At 42.2% G+C, this 18,125-nt stretch overlaps 1 protein-coding gene across 1 annotated transcript in view; it reads right to left on the bottom strand.

The window, feature by feature from the left end:
• LOC146856089 (mucin-19-like) overlaps positions 1 to 18,125 on the bottom strand; it is a gene marked incomplete at its 5' end in the record, with an annotated part of 46,450 nt that overhangs the window by 20,122 nt on the left and 8,203 nt on the right. Inside the window, one exon of the mRNA XM_085651209.1 lies at positions 11,052 to 11,190. Coding sequence (XP_085507335.1) covers positions 11,052 to 11,190 — 139 coding nt within the window. The remainder of the gene's footprint in view (positions 1 to 11,051; positions 11,191 to 18,125) is intronic.

Genomic DNA, 18,125 nt, shown 5'->3' with positions numbered 1-18,125 from the left:
GGTTGAGATCAGACTTTCAGTCGACTCGGCATTTAACAAGACAATCAGAGCCACAAGTCACAAGTAGTGAATTCAGCATCAGCATTGACGTGCCCAGGATAACATGGGTTGTGGTACCAGCAGCAGAGTTGGAGGCAAGACAAGTGCCGGAGGGTCCAGCTTGCACCGAGGGCATACCTGCCGGACGCTTTAGGGCAAAAAGCCTACACCAGAGGGAGTTGGCAGAGCTCCAAAAGCCACAGAATGGCTCAGCAGAACTCTTCAATCTGACTCACCATGGCTGAAGGCCCTGGAAACTCAGGCTGCATTGGAACCAGCTGCAGGATCGGCTCCAAAGTTGGCTGACTTCAGGGGCGATAACGAATGGCTTTGCTCCACCATTGGGCTTTCTCAGGAGAATTTGAGTGGTGCGAGGAAGTGGAACCCGCTTAGACTTCTTCTGTTTCTTACAGTTACCTAAGGATTTGGAGCGCGATGAAGACTGACCTCAGGAGTGGCTCTGTCGATGCCAGGAACAGGACTGAGAATGGGCCTTGGATGCGGAGCGATACTTGAAGCGTTTCTGACGAGGAGTCTTCCTATGCTTAGTGACATAAAGTTTCACCTCGTGTTCCCTGATGGCTTTTGGGTTTAGGTTTATCAAGCCACAGTCATTGCAGATCTTGGAGTCATGGTTCGATTCCAGGCACACCAGGGGCCATATTACAGAAAGTGTCCCTGGGGTGCAACAGACATCTGCACCAGCTTAGTCTGTCCTAAGGGGCACTTTGGTATTACAGAAGGGGCCACAGATGCATGTGGGGCTCCTTCTGTAATCCTGAGAGTGCTGGCACACAGAGGCTTTCTCTGTAATAGGGTACACTTTCTCTGTTTGTGCACAGTGCACCTATTTAAATGTGCGCGATGGTGCAAACAGGAAAAGTGAGCCCGATGTATAATAAGGGCCCTGATGTGGATCTGTCACAGACATTTGTTTGCGATTGTCCCCCCAGGGCTTAAACCCTATAATTTTATGGGGTGAAATACCGAGGTTTAAGTGTCTGAGAGAAACAAGAGGGGGTTCAAATACACGTATGATGGTGTGGACATAAATTAACTGACATTAGCGTACGGGAATGGCACCTATATAGGCTCTGCACATAATTTCCAGAGTGGAACGATGTCAGTGCAGAGCTGCATGGCGCCACCATCCAGCTTATAGAGGTACTGCTAAAAAGTTTTTGGATTCAGTCTGATGCCTGTCGAGTATTCAAAAGGTGCAGAATCTACAGCTAGAAGTCTCTATCAGAAATACTTAATTGTAGTGTTCATAGTGATATTACAGAGTATTCCACCAGATGAGCTGGTGCAACCTGTTCCACTATAGATTACAGCTTTTCATCTGATGATAGGTTTGGCTAATTCCAGAATAAATGTTTAATGGAATGGTTAGAGAGTGATCACTTAGCACAGTTTCCTTTAACAGGTTTCCACACAACTAATGTGTCACTGGACAGATTCTAATGTCTTAAGGCTGACTAGTACTATCATCTCAAACAATGTACATATTTTAATGGAATAGTGAGTGCATGGCCCTCAATAGACTACTCTACTATAGCACCTCAAAACATTGTTAATCCAAGATTTGTTTGCAAAAATTGCATCAAATATTCTCTATCAAAGCCATTGGCACTGTTGAACAACTACCTCATTCGTTGGTCAGGAAGAATGAGTGAATTGAAAACACACCTTCATAAGTTTATGGGATTGTCTATCTTGATATGGAACAGTTCCAAATGGATTGTTTGGAGGCGCCCATCTTATTTCGTTGGTCATCATGATATTGCAGATTTGTTTTTGTAAATCTGGGCACATTTCCATACATCATTTAGAGAGGCAGACATGTTGCTTTGAAGCTGTAGCTGCCAAACATGCTGATGGCTGAAGAAGCCCTTGCCTTGCGGATTACAGCATGGGGGTATTTGTGTTGGTCCAGTAGGGTTGCTGTGCTTCATAAGCCTGCCTGCATTTTTCAGAGACAAGGCAGAATGGGGAAGGTTATAAGGTTTAGCCAGAACAGTGGGGCCAATGTATGCAATACACAATGGCTTTCTGATGGGCTGTGTCAAGTAGTAGAAGTGTGGCTTCAAGGCTATAGTAGGCAAGCAGATAGTGATCCCTTTAAATTGCTTACTGGTAATCTTCTTTACACTGACTCCTACTCTCATTTGTCAAAGTCCTTACTTCATGGAGTCCCTCTGCTAGGTGGAGCCTCAGCCTCCTCAAAGCCAGAGTCAGGATAGTAATTGAGGGAATGTGCAATGAAGACTAAAGGCTAGCTATATGTTCTGATAAGAAGTTGATGGTGCTGATACTCTTTATTGGAATATGATTTTCTACGGGATCAAGAGCATAATCCTTTTCTCTGCTTCTTATTTTTTAACATCTTCTGGCTATACTTCACCTATATTATTGCTTAGAAGAGATCTTGACCCTGATCCTTTATCCTGAAAATGCGCTGCCTTAATGCATTTTGCCTCCCTGTCGCTTATTGACTTCAGGAATCATGACAAACCCCCAGACACCAAATAGAGTGGTTAAATACAGATCTGTCAATTGCAGTTTGCATAGGTGGATTCTAACTTTTGGTTACAACCATAAAAACGTAGTGAACAACTACAAGAAGAAAAATGCCAGTCCTAGTTTAATCTAGATACCACTGTTTATTTCAATCATTCTCAGGGCAGCTCATCATCACCGTCACCCAAGGAATATAGGGCTTCAAGACTCAAAAAAAGGCATCCAAGAATCTTAGTAAATTATGAGAATCAGACAAGTCATAAAATATGATTTAAGCACCCATCTCAACTTCGGCAATTCACTGGGAAATGCACTACCACCTGCTATGACTCTCTTTAGCAGAGGGAGCAAATAGTTGCCATTTCAATGCAGCCTTCTAGTTGGGTGACAACAGAAGTTATTTTCAGATTGTAGTGGAAAACATGTCTATGAAGTGCCTTATGAGCAATACTGAACAGTTTAAATTAGGCACTGGACCTGCTAGGCAACTAGTACAAGCATCTCAATACTGGAGATAAATAAACATTTCTTATGTTGTTGCTTCCTGCATGACCAGGTTTTGTAAGACCTTTGACTTATAAAGCTCTTTCTTGGTTCCACCTACCATCAAACGTTTGCAATAATCCAGTTCCCTTTCTATTGCTTGCTTTGAACACTTGACATCCAAGGGTAGAAAGGATGAGTAGTCAAGGTTTTCTCCAGGGGATCGTATGGTGTTTGGAATGTAGATACTGTATGTCAATGGTGATGGTGAGGATGTGTAGAGTGCAACAGTGACCCTGGGGGGAATCCTGGTGCTGGCGAAGATAGACCACTCAGAACACAATGGAATAGCTCACTACATATCAGAGGCGAAAGCCAAGTCTAAAGGAGTTAGTGAAAGGTGAATTGGGTACACAGAGAGTAGGGAACCAGCAGGACTTTCTGATTTTCTGCAGCAAGAAGAGAAAAGGGTGGCTACCATACTACAACAGAAGCAAGACTACGAAGAAATGTTAGTTACCTGTACACTGTGGTTCTCCAGTAAAGATAGCTTTCTTAGATTTACAAGCTTCAATCTTCCCTATCGTGTTGGGAATTCCACAATAATAATTACAAGCAGTGCATGGAAAATAAAAGCAACAAAAAAATCAAGTGACATTGTTAACCAATTCACATTGTTTTATAAGAATCAAAACTCAGCCAATCAGAGTGCAGCCCCCTGAGGCACTCTTCCATTGCAGGGCCGCCATACCTCAGATTTCAATCACAAGTGTACTCAAATTTTAAAAAGAGGTCTCCGGAGTGGTGAGACTCTGAAGGGAGGATAGATGGTCGCATGTGAATCTATGAGTAACATCAATACTGGAGAACCCCAGTATACAGGTTAGTAACTTGTTTTTTCGCCAGTAAATATATTAGACCAAGTTGCTGCTCTGCAAATGTCTGGTAGTGAAACTCCAGCAAACAGTGCTGTAGAAGTAGAAACAGTTCTTCTGGGGTGTGCTTTGGCATTGCCAATTGACAGTCGATTCAGTAAGAAATGGCTGCAGAAACCCAGAAAGCTATGGTGTTCCTCGAGAGAGCATCACCTTTCCTAGGTGGGGCAAAAGCTATTAGATGCTGATCCGACTTTCTGAAGTTCTTTGTTCTTTCTGTATACAATATAAGACATCGTCTGGCATCCAGGAATTGTAAAGGTTTATCAGCTGTTTCTGCTGTATTAGTTGGGGTCTTGAAGAATGTTCTCAAGACAATTGGCTCATTCAAATGAAAAGAAGTTGGAACCTTCAGGATAAATTGAGAGTTAGTTTTCAAAATTACTCTACAGACTCTGAACTGTAAATATGGTTCCCTTACAGTAAAAGCGTTAATCTCACTTATTTTTCTGGCAGAAGAAAAAGGCAGTAGAAGGACCATATTTCATTTTAGATGTTTCAATTCTGCTCTATAAATGGGTTCAAACAGAATTCTCATCATTTGAGATAGAACTGTGTTCAACTGCTATGTCACCTCTGGCTTCTTGAACAGAGGAAAAAGTTTGAAGAGATCTTTCATAAATTCTTCTACGAGTCTGTTAGACTAAAGAAAGTAATTATTTCTACCTCTGTGAAAACGTGAGATTGATGATATGTGGACTTTAATAGAATTTTGGGCAAGACCTTATTGTGCCCATTTTAGCAAGTAAAGTAGATCAAAAAGGGTGTTGATCTTTACCTGTACAGCAATCACAAAATCTAGTCCATTTTTTTATTAGACTTGTTTGTAGTACCTGCCCTAGATTTCTCTAGAATTGCTTAGCAAACCTTTGGTATTTTGCAAAGAACCAATCTCTTTGTCGTGAGGAGCCAGGCTGATAAATTAAGGGACTTTTTCTTTAGATGAATCACTTGTCCCTTGTTGATTCAGCTTGAGAGGAAAATGTGGATGTTCCAATAGGAGAAGAAGCTCTATGTACCAGGAGTCAATAGTATGAGATGGCACGGTTCTTGTTTCATTTGTGAAGGACTCTTAGAAACAGAAGAGAATGAGGGAAGGAGTATGCAAAAATTCCTCTCCAGGCGATGTTTCTGAGGAAATCTACTGGCAAAAAATCAGCATTTTATGGCCTGATCAGTCACAAACAGGTCCAGATTTGGAGTTCCCCATTCTCAGAAAATTTCCCATAACTGCTACTGATTTAGTTCCCATTCTTGACACTCCTTCGATGTTCTGCAGAGAGAATCTGCCCATTAGTTTTCTATACCTGAAATATACTCCAACACTAGAATTTCAACTTAAAAACATTGATGTGCATTTTTATCTATGAAGGTGTCCATTCACCATGAATTTCCAGTGGTTGTGTGATAGAAGCACGCATGGTTAAACCACTTGTGCCTCTACTACCCAGCCCAAACCATGAATGCATCTAAACCACGCATTCCTTTACTATGTATTCCTTTACCACAAAATTTCATGGTATAGGAGTGAATGGTAAAGAGGTATGTGTGGCTAAGGTCACCACTAACCCGACCTCCCCACCACCTCCGACTGCCCCTCCACACCTGTGCTGTTCTGAAAACCTGGCCCCTTTACTAACACTAACCCAACCCCCCACCCTCCGCACACCCATCTCCCTGCCCTAAGGCCTAAAACCTTTCCCGTTTACTTACACTACCCCCCACACCCACGCTGTCCCTTAAACTACCCCAACCCCTTTCCACTGCCCTGAAACAGGAAACAGCCTTTACAACAAGGTTTTTACCTTGTTGTGCCTTTACCACGCATTTTTAAGCACGCATATGTTTACCACAAGTACATGCCTTTACAACGCATGCCTTTACCATGGATTTAAGGTAAGTTGGGGGTATGGGGTCTCCCCCCACATATACATTGTTTTTAAAAGAAAAACAATGCGTGATAATGGCATGCGTTGTAAAAGCATGTTTGCAGTAAAAACATGCGTGGTTAAAAATGCGTGGTAAAGGCATACATTGTCTTTACCTGTGTTGTACCATCGTACAAATCCCTGAAACCTTCCCCAACACCCCAGCACTAAAAACTACACCCAAATACCCATTCCCCTCCCACTGTCCTAAAGCCTAAAACTCTGCCCCTATACTTACACTACCCCCACCCATCCCTGTCCCTTAAACTACCCCAATCCCTTCCACTGCCCTGAAACCTACCCCGACTCCCAGCCCAAAAAACTACCCCAACTACCCATTCTCTTCCCACTGCCCTAAAGCCTAAAACCCTGCCTCTTTACTTACACTACCCTGACCTCTTATCCCCGCGTTGTCCCTTATACTACCCCAACCCCTTCCACTGCCCTGAAACCTACCCCAAGCCCCATCCATAAAAACTACCCCAACTACCCATTCCCCGGCCACTGCCCTAAAGCCTAAAATCCTGCCTCTTTACTTACACTAACCTGCCCACATGCAGTTCCTTAAACTACCCCAGCCCTTTCCACCGCCCTGAAACCTACCCGACACCCAGCTCTAAAAGTTACCCCGACTACCCATTCCCCTACCACAGTACTAAAGCCTAAAACCCTGCCCCTTTACAGACACTACCCCAACCCCCCACCCTGTGCTGTCCCTTAAACTACCCCAACCCCTTCCGCTACCCTGAAACCTACTCCGACCCTCCCACCCCACTCACCTCACTGCGGCTTCTTGCTGCTTCCATCTAGCCAGCAGCTAATCCGCGCTCTGCCTTAACCACACATATGCTTGTTTTAAGCATATGCATGGTTAAGTCAAGCGTGGTTGCGCTTGTTTAGTTGGAACACCCGTGGTTAAGACTGCGGTGGTCTGACTGTTCCCCATTTCCAGGTCTTGTAGATGTACTCCCCACTCTTCTAAGGATGCATCTGTTGTTATTATAAAGTCAGGACGAGAGTAAATGAATGATAGACCTGGAGAAATGTTGTCTTCTCTCTTCCACCATGCCATTGCTAGTTTGATGCCTGGGGTAATGTGGACTATGTCGTTGAATGTCCCTTGAATTTATATCCACTGAGCATCTAATTGTTTCTGTAGTGGTCTCATTTGTTGCTGACAGTTTGGGATTAGTGGTATACAAGATAAATCATTCCCAGCATTGACTTGAATATCTGAACAGAAGTTAACTTTTTTCTTGTGAGGGGCGATACAAAATGTATTACGCCCTGAATCCTTTCTTTTGTGGGGTATGCTTTGCATATCTTTATATTTGGGACCACACCCAGGAATACAGTCCATCTGCACCTGATTAGCAAGGAGTTTTCCTTGTTTAGCATTAGATCTAGAATTGGGAAAGGCCCAGTGACAAATGAGCAAGCATTTAAAAGTGATTCTTCTCAGAATCGGTAATTGGTGGAGATCAATAAGCTGAACTGAAATTTTGTCTCCGCACGTGAGGCATAGAGCATGTTTAACTTTTTGTGCAGACTGAAGTTGGGCAATTAAATGCTTTGTAAGACAAAGATATAGAAAGTTCCCATAACCCAGATGCAATGAGATTGATTTTACAACACTTTTGCATCACTTGATGGGAGAAGAACATTTCTCTGGAAGGTTTTCAGGGAGAAGAAACTGGTACTTTGTATTTTGTTATCCTAAGCCCTGAAAGAAAGGTTGCTATCAAAAAGATACCTTGGTTGAACATTTTGGAAGAGGGAATGGGGACTTCGATACTGATGACAGGCCACCATGTCAGACAACAGTGAGGCGTTTCCGCCAACACTGAGCCCCTCCATCTTGTCAGTATTTTATTTCAGTGACTTTCTGTTCATCGAACTCATCAATCTGAACTTTACAATTTTGGTAGTTATCTTGAATGGTGGTTTTCTCTTTGTGAAGCACAATAAGAATCTGTATAGCAGTAGCATAGCAATTAAAATGAAAAACAATTGAAAGGTACAGTTCTGGTAAATGGGCCACCCTATCTCATTGCAATAGTCTTCCTCAGGGAGTTGGCCTCTACCGTGTGTTCCAGTTTCAAAACACCTTTTCATTATTGCAGTTGGGATCCCCTGTAGTTCTAAGTGGCATCCAGTAGCACTGAAAACCCTCTCCACTCAGACAATGGACCCAGTGGCGTCACTAGGGGGGTGCGGACCGTACCGGGTGACACCATCACATGGGGTGACACCGTGACACCAAAATGCAAAATATTACTGTCTGTCTATGATTCTATGTAGCTCTATGACATTATTCTTATGCATTGTTTCAGCCCAGCGACAGAAATTTATTATTGAAATATAAAAATATCTCTGTTCTGTTAGTTATAAACACAAACACAGCGTGTTATAGTTTTGTTTTGCGTCAACCATAGTGATGCCGCTGCTGAGCCTCTGCTTTAAATCGCTACATAAATCAGGAGGAATCCGTTACCCGGCCGCTGGCCAAGATTATTGTCCAATTAGCTATAAGACGCTGGCGTCCGGACGTCGATAACGTTTGAAATGTCACTCACATGGCTCCCGGACCCGCTGTGTTCATCAGCCCACTGCCCACGCCCACCACATGTGCTTAAAAACACGCTTTGCACTGGCGGACTCGGAGGAGGTCCATCATGGGGTAAGTCGTGAGGGGGTGACACCATGAGTTACCGCACTGGGTGACACCAACCCTAGTGATGCCGCTGAATGCACCCCAAGCTAGACATCTCTCTTTGGCTAGCCTCAGAAACCACCCAGCATCATCATAGATCTGCTGACACGAAGGGAATGGGGTCTTTCCTGATCTTTACGATATTGGAATTCCCCTGGGTCCGCCACCTCAGATCATCAAGAGAAAAAGGTACACCCTTGCTCCTTCTGGCAACAACACCCCTCACCTTGGCACATCATACAGGACTCTAATGATGGATCCACATCACAGACTTGGAAGAATATCTTAGTTCCTGAGTGGATGTGGCCCATCCCCATTTTTTCAACTTTTGAAAAACTCTTGCAACTTCTGCACGGAGCACCACTGACAAACTTGAAAACAATGGTGAAATTGTGATTTTTCAGGCTTCGCAACTGCACGCAGAGCTCATCCTAGCGTCATCTGGATGGCAGGAATATATTCCCAAAAAGAATTATAACATTTATACCCTAAAAATCTAACTAACAGGGAACTCAGTGGCCAATGTTAGCTAAAGGAAAATAGTTTGAGACTCCGAAGGAGGCTTTGTGACTTTGGGTCTTACTACAGTGATTGATTACTTTGACTAGCTAATTATGCAAGGATACCAGATTATGTAATGATCTAATCCCGTTGGATATAACTCTAGCTTTTCACTAGTTTTTATGAAGTTTTAGTGCAGACTGGACACATCAATGGGTTTGACCCAGAATGGCCTAATACCAACAAAAAAAAACTCCAGCTAAAGGGGGCATCTGGCAACATTAAAAAAAAATGATACCTTTAAGTGACTTGTGGTTTTAATTGATGGGACTACCTCTGTTCCAGTATTTGGGGCATCTAGTGTACATAGCTCAAGGGAGAGACCAACTGAACACCCCACTCGCCTCACAGTCAATGAACATTGGATGAAGTAATGCCCTAGTAGCTACAAGCACATGTTCAGCGGGTACCAAATATCAGAGGCCTGTACGTCAAAACTACTCAGTTGCGGTCAGAATTATTTGTGGTGGGAAACTGCAAGGACTCTGCCACTCAGAGGATGCACATGTTCTATCAGTTTAGAATGGGAATTGAGGTTAAGATCACCCTTGACTTCAAATCTCAAGGTCTTTAGAACCCTGAGGGCCAAACCAGAAATAGCAATGTATTATCAAACAGCAAATAACTCCATAAAAAAAATACCCCAAGGTCTGGGATGGCCAATCAAAGGAACACATGGAAAACCCCAGGTATACAGAACATGTATGATTTCACAATCACAGTAGGACAAAGTCACCTTGAAGTTGATCTACCATTTTGTGAAAGTATACCATTTTGTGGGCAGTATTAAGCCTTCCCACACAGGGCCGGACTGGCCATTGCGGGCACCGGGCAATCCCCCGGTGGGCCTCAAGGATGGGGGGTCGGTTTTGGGCCCCTGGGGGCCGCTTTTGTTAAAGGGCTGTTTTTGCAGCATAGCTGCAAAATCGGCCCTGTAACAAAATCGGCCGAAAACCGGCACTGGCAAAGAGCTCGGACGCACCCCCAACCCCCGGGGGAGTGGCCGAGCACTTTGCCAGGGCCGGTTTTGGTTCCCAATCCGGCCCTGTTCCCACAATGTCTTAGCCAGGCTATCTATGTGAAGGACACACTATACACTACACACCACACACCACACACCATGAGGAAAGGGAAGGATCATAGTTATGTGGGACTGCTTCCCACAATCTCTTAGCCAAACCAACTATGTGAAGTATACACTACACACCACACACCATACACCATGAGGAAAGGGAAGGATAATAGTTATGTTGGACTGCGTATACTATTGGGGGGAGCAATAGATGGCTTCTCCACAGGGTTACAGGTAAAAAGTATTGTATTAGTGTTCCTATAATCCACGGATACCAACTATGAGTCATCCACAGATGTGTATGAGGTAGAAGGAGACACCCTTTCCTATTGGTTGAAGTGTTCTTTGGGTATCGTTTATCCAAATCCTTACATAACCATGGAGAATCTCCTATGGACTTACCCCACTAGGGGAAGAAGATAGGGCAAGGCAGAAAATATCAAACCTGGGAAAACAGCCACAGCTTCCCAAGCTATGTAAGCTTCTTAGACCCTTTAACTGTGAAAAAAATTACCATTCCCTTAATAAAGCAAGAACAAGTATCAGCATTCACAAACAGGGATAAGTCAGGAAAAATAGCAAAGGTAAATGCAACGCAGAATGAAAAAAACAATGCTCATAAACAGGCCATTAATTGTGGTTATATTAAAAAAAGCTAGAAAAGGTGCCAACTTGTTAAACAAAATTTCACTAACAACAATACAGCGGGCAAAGACACCAAAATTTGAAAAACTGAAACATTGCATAAATATATAGCATAGATTTGTCGAGTAAGTATGAGAGTTGTAAAATATACATACTTGAGTAAAAACATATTGGCATAGTCCATCGAAGCTGTCTGACTTGCCATCATAGGTTTTGAAATGCCCATCTCCATACATATGGCAACTACTCTTACATTCTTCTTCTGCGCATTTCCAACTTCCATCAACACAGGTACTAAACATTCAAAATTAGTGAGATTATCAAATTACATATGGAAACAGATTTATGCTAGGCAAGAGGGTAACATGTTATAGCTGTAGTGGATTAATGGAGGGCTAATTGGTGAGACACCATAGATGTGTAGATAATTGGAAACCAGCATTTGTCTGACAGCATTATAAGGTAGCTCCCTTGTCTTGGGGGCCAAGCTCGGCTATGTTTTTTCACACCAAGAGCCACAATGGGCACTTACTGGGAACAATGGTGCGTTGCCAGAAAGCATGTGGTTGAGTTCTTTCATTATGGAGACAACAGGCATTATTTCACTTATGCTAAACATGAAGTGAGCCCTGTATTACTGCAGGGATGGGTTATATTCTTGTATGTGCAACACTAAAACGCTAAAAAAATCAACAAACTGATGATTTTCAAGGAATAACCCCTTCTGTGCCCCGCCCTTTCCCCGCCCTGTGCCGGGCTTTTTATTAGCGGGCGGAGTTCATGACGAGATGGTCTCGTCATGGGCACAGCGCAACCGCGGCCCATGACGAGACCATCTCGTCATGGGCACTGAAGGGGTTAAGACATTGCATTTCGGACAATAACATTGCATGGACAATGCCAACATTACATATTTGTGCAACAACATGGTAAAGTACACAATCTGTTGATAAGGACCTCTACAAACTCAAAAGAGACAGGTATTGACACAAACAGTACATATGAATCAATTGTATAGGCAATACATCTGAACCCATTGCATGAGATTGTCTGTAATATGATATGTTATGTTATGTCATGTTATGTTATGTTACTTGACTTGTAAAGAGACATTATTATCACAGCTGGGACTTCGTAGCCCCAGGAGGCAAGCTAGTTTTGTATGGTCATAAATTAGATCTGGCTACAGATGGAAAGTCCTCTGACTATTTAGATGAAAGAGACACATTTTGGTTCTTGTCAAAGTGTTCTTTGATCTGCTAATCCCTTCGCTTGTACAAGTCAAGTATTCCATGGAACAGCAGACCTAAATGAGAAAGCTTATATTTACAAACTGTCACAAGAAATTGATTCACCAAAAGCCATGATCTGAGGAGGTGTATAAAAAGTAATTTTCTCACAGATGAAGTCAAGAACCTTTCTATATATTGTAATTATAATTGTATTTTTATAGTGCTTTTCACTCCTGAAAAGAGACATTGAAGCACGTTGCAGCGAGTAGCAAGTAACCCAAGGTTAGTGGTAGTGTGTTGGTGGGTTCATTTGTTCAAATTCTTCTATGTGAGTTATTGGGTTAATTCTCTAACATCTTGTTCAGTTACTCCATTTTGTGCTGAAGATAGCAAGTAGTTTGCGTCATGTGTTAGTTGGGTGAATTCAACAGATTGGGAGAAGTCTGAAATGTGATTAATAAAAGCCCAGGGAAATCTTGAAAGTATTAGGATGAGTGCACCAGTGGAGAAAAATGGTAGATGTGGATCCACAAATGAGAGTTGACGCAAGGGTGGGTAGTAAATGAATGGATGATATATCTATCTATCTATCTATCTATCTATCTATCTATCTATCTATCTATCTATCTATCTATCTATCTATCTATCTATCTATCTATCTATCTATCTATCTATTTATCTATCTCTTGATTTTGTGCTATACCTCTTCAATGCACTTCCAGAACCTCCCTACCCCATTATCTCATTTGCAGATGTTCTCTGTCATCCCTGCTTTCTCACTTTGTTAGTCACACAGGGGCACTATAACTGGTGAATTTCAATGTTTTTTAGTTTAAAATGTAGCTTTGCACAGACATTTTCACCTAACTATAACGTCACTTTTGACCTTTGCTATATATATATATTTATATGAAAAGCAGGAAACTCCCACAACCTCCGAACGGGCGGCGAAGAAGGAGAGACTGACCACAGGAAACTTCAGGCAAGAGTATTTATTCGACCATTGCTCAGCAAACCATGACGCGTTTCGGGCTCGAAAGCCCTTGTTCACATGCCAATATATATATATATATACATATATATATATATATATATATGTATATATATATGAAAGAAGCGCCAACATAGCCTAGCTCTGGAAATCAACAGCTGTTATTCACAAATAATGTGAACTGCTATATGGAAATCTGCGTTCCCGCGCTGCCAAGGCCGCCCTGCAGGTTAGGGGGCCCCCCATGATGGTGGTGAATGACGTACGTGATATATATATATATACCGTCCCTGTTGTTGTGCACTTGGTGGAATAAATTAAATAAACAACATTAACTGACCTTGCCGTGCTGTGGATTTCCTTGGTGCCGTGGATGCTCTGGTGGGGGACACTGGCGAGTTTCTCTTCAAATATATATATATATATATATATATATATATATATATATATATATTCACTGAAAAAACCATAGGTTTCACACACTTTATAGTTAGGAATTAGCATTTAAAAAACCTTGCAAATTCACTGAAAAAACCATAGGTTTCACACATGTTATAGTTAGCTGGACATTTCACTCGTAAAAAACCAATGAAATTCCCCTGTTATAGTTAGTTCAGCTAACTATAACTCGCGCGCCCGCAATCCACTGCTGATGACGTCACATATTACACTACTCATGACATGGTCAGTGACATCACTCATGACATCACTGATGACATCTCAAATGACATCACTGATGACATCACTGATGACGTCATCCATGTGATAAATTACCACATCTTCTCACACTCTAATATAACCTTTGATACACCGACTCAAAATTTCAGAGTTCCATTCTAAAAACCATACTTACTCCAATACCAATAACTACATACCCACTTATTAACTGTTAGGTCTACATACACCTCCACTCATTCACCTGTACAGTCACTCATACTTACAGTCACTCCATACAAGACTATTATATGCATTTATACACCTATATAGACAATCACACACCACCAATCATCCATAGAGGTACTCTCACACCCAGTCAGTCATGCAAATAATTACACTCCCATTTACTCACCTATGCGGTTATACACACTCAAGTTCACTTACTCATAAAAATAGTATCACATTCTTACGCTCTTATAGAAACATTGATACAAGCACACACTCATCCATACAGTCACTCTCACAATCACACACTCTCACATCTACCCACTTATATACTCTTACACGCATATATACTGCCTTTCACATATGTAGTTAGTCACAAATGTACCACTGAGATATACATTCAACCCCTAACACACCCATACATACACTCACTCAACCATACAGTCCATCACAGATGCACTCTTAAAACCATGCACCCATAGAATCACCCACTCACACATCTATGCATAGAGTCACACGCACCCTACCCACACAAACACTCAGGAACCCATACAGATACTGAGACTAGCAATCAATAACTCATATAGACACTTATATAGGTATTCACAAAACCATACCGCCACTTATACACCAACATACAGACACATACAGACATTTACACAGTTTAGTCACTAGTCTGCAGTAAGATACATTTAATGACTCACTTATAGAGTCAGTTATGCACCACAGAAAATCATCCATTTACACACTTGTACACCCACTTATTCTTCAACAGGCCTTTCCCTATATATATTAAACATATTAAAATTGTTCAGAAGCACATACTCAATCGATGATGTCATCAGTGATGTCATCAGTGATGTCATTTGAGATGTCATCAGTGATGTCATGAGTGATGTCACTGACCATGTCATGAGTGATGTAATATGTGACGTCATCAGTAGTAGATTGCAGGCGCGCGAGTTATAGTTAGCTGAACTAACTATAACGGGGGAATTTCATTGGTTTTTTACGAGTGAAATGTCCAGCTAACTATAACATGTGTGAAACCTATGGTTTTTTCAGTGAATTTGCAAGGTTTTTTGAATGATAATTCCTATCTATAACGTGTGTGAAACCTATGGTTTTTTCAGTGAATATATATATATATATATAGATATATAGATATATTCACTTAAAAAACCATAGGTTTCACACATGTTATAGTTAGCTGTACATTTCACTCGTAAAAAACCAATGAAATTCCACGTTATAGTTAGATCAGGTAACTATAACTTGCGCGCCCACAATAAACTGCTGATGACGTCACATATTACATCACTCATGACATGGTCAGTGACATCACTCATGACATCAATGATGACATCTGAAATTACACATTGTGGATTGCGGTCGCGCAAGTTATAGTTACCTGATCTAACTATAACGTGGAATTTCATTGTTTTTTTACGAGTGAAATGTACAGCTAACTATAACATGTGTGAAACCTATGGTTTTTTAAGTGAATTTGCAAGGTTTTGTAAATGATAATTCCTAACTATAACGTGTGTGAAACCTATGGTTTTTTCAGTGGATTTGTACGGTTTTTTAAATGCTAAGTTATGTATTTATTTTTTATTTTTTTTTCTGGTTTTTCACTGTGCACACACCCTGCGCGCACGGTGCGCTGCGCGCCGTGCGCGCGCTGTGGGCACTCGGTGCGCTTCGCCCACCGAGCGCCCACGTTGCGCAGTCCATGCCATGCGCGTCTCACCTTTTTTTACACAGTAACATTTGCTTTTTTCTCCCTTGTGGCTCCTTTAATTTATTTACTAAATGTGATTGTTACTTCTTTATTTTATTTTTTTATTTTTTTTTCCCGTGCGCGTACGGTAAGCTTACCGTACGCGCACTCTGCGATTTTTTTTTAAAATTATTAAATGTATTTTTCGTACTTTTGGGTCCTTCTTGGACCCCCTGACAAACACTAGGGGGTCTGCAACTCTCTCCGTTGCCCCCTTTTCACGTTCCCCACCTTTGTTTCTCAGTGCGAGAGACAGAAAATGGCGGCCGACACTTCCTGATTTCGACCGATTCGAATGTTTACAGTCATGTAACCACCAATCAGAATTGAGCTCGCGCACGGCACCGTACGCGTACGGTAAGCTTACGGTAAGCGCACGGAGCGCGCTTACAGATATATATATTGATTTAAATGCTATTTTCTCAGGACCTACTGAACAGATTTACACCAGACCTACAAAAGGCACATCCTTGACCTGAGGACTACCTCTCTGCCAAATTTCAAGTAATTCTGTTCAGCCGTTCGGGCTGTAGCTCGGACTAAAGGTCCTATGGGAAAATGCATGGGGAAAATGCGTTTTGGGACCCCCCTTTTTTCTCAGCCCCCGCTTGACGAATCCCCCCGAGACTTACAGGGTAGGAGCGGAGCATAGCGTCCCATTAGTTTTGAAAATTTCGCGAGGATTCGTCGACCGGCGCCAAAGTTATTCCAAATAGAATGTTGCGGATTTCCTATGGAAACACGGTCCTAACTATAACTATCTACTGGCGACCGCCAGTAGATTATATATATATATATATATATATATATATATATATATATATATATATATATATATATATATATATATATATATATATTGAATGCCTTTCACCTTAGCGCACTATGTGATCAAGACCACAGGCATGTGGTCAAAACGCGTCATCCTGACATGCTAAGACAATAAATCTTCTATATTGCATCTTTAACTGGAGTCGGTGCCCTTGTTTGGCCCACCGCGGTCGTTCATTGGGATCCTGGTTTCGTGTTGAAGCGGTGCATGACTGACTCTGCACCACAGACCCCCTCTTTGCCACTAAGGGCTCGTGTGATTTCTTTCAGTCGAACGAAGGATTTTTTCTCCGGGAGGAGAATGAAACAATCACTGCCCCCTGTCCAGCCCGGATATCTTGCCATGGTAGAGCTGTGCACCGAGTCAGAGGACCCGTCCATCACCTCGATACCAGTGGGTGAGTGTATGCATGCAAGGGAGTTGGCAGGTTAAAAATTGGTTATAAGATTGGCTGTCACATCACATTGACATTTGTACATAACTTATCGACAGTCACAACATAATTCTGTCTCACACAGCATGTCAAACCAAGCGCTGCAAGAAAGGGAAGCAGCTGCCGATGCATTGTTTGACAACCTTCCAGCACTGGACAACCAACAACGAGCTCCCACGGCTGTAGGGGCTCCAAGTGGCGACATCAAATCTAAACTTAAAAACCTGGAAAAATTAATGCGCAATGAGCTTACTAAATGGTGAGAATGCAAGTCCCTGCAAAAATACCGCGACGTGGGACGGATTCCACGTGGCCTAAGGATCATGTTAGCACCAAGTTTCGACAACCCCAACCCCCTCATGCTCAAAGAGTGGGCGGAGAGCATCCTGGAGGCTTCTATGTGCCTAGTAATTATCCTCATTAAATATGCAGACATTGATCGAAGGGAACTTCAAGATAAAATTGACAAAATCAATGAGGAATTCAACAGCTCAGACCAAAAAGAAGTTGTGAGCAAAGGCTGTGAAGAAATAATAACAAGAATGAAACAACGTGAAGAACCCATAAAGACACGCAAGGCATTCAAGTTTCGCTGGATAAGTCTGACTATGAGTGTGGACAGATTTTCACCTTTGCGAGGAAATTTGATTCAGCAAAAAGACAAAAGTTCAACACTCTAACCAAAGTTTCCGCACCTACAATGCCAGCTGCCATGTCCCGTGATACAGCTGACTCTGCCTCGACATCAGACCTGAGTTCCACTGTAGACACTGGCACAGACTCAGAAGCCGGTAGCATGACAAGCAACAGTGACCCCAGACTAAGAAATAACTTCAGCTTAACGGAGGAACTTGGTTTTTTAAGTCGAGGACAGGCACCAAACACTGCGGCCATGAATACCGAAGAAACAAAACACAGGCGTAACTGCAGAAGGAGGGAGCGCAGAAAACGTAGGAAATCAAAGAGGAAACTTCAACAAAAAGAGGCAACTAGAGACAAAAATAACAAGCAACTCCAATACAGTTATCAATCTCTCGGATCTACAACTAGCCGAGGCGGAAATACAACTTCTCTCT

Source organism: Triturus cristatus, chromosome 4_1, assembly GCF_964204655.1.
Source record: "Triturus cristatus chromosome 4_1, aTriCri1.1, whole genome shotgun sequence".
In the NCBI taxonomy this organism is placed as follows: Eukaryota; Metazoa; Chordata; class Amphibia; order Caudata; family Salamandridae; genus Triturus; species Triturus cristatus.
This window is presented reverse-complemented; position numbering and strand designations above follow the sequence as displayed.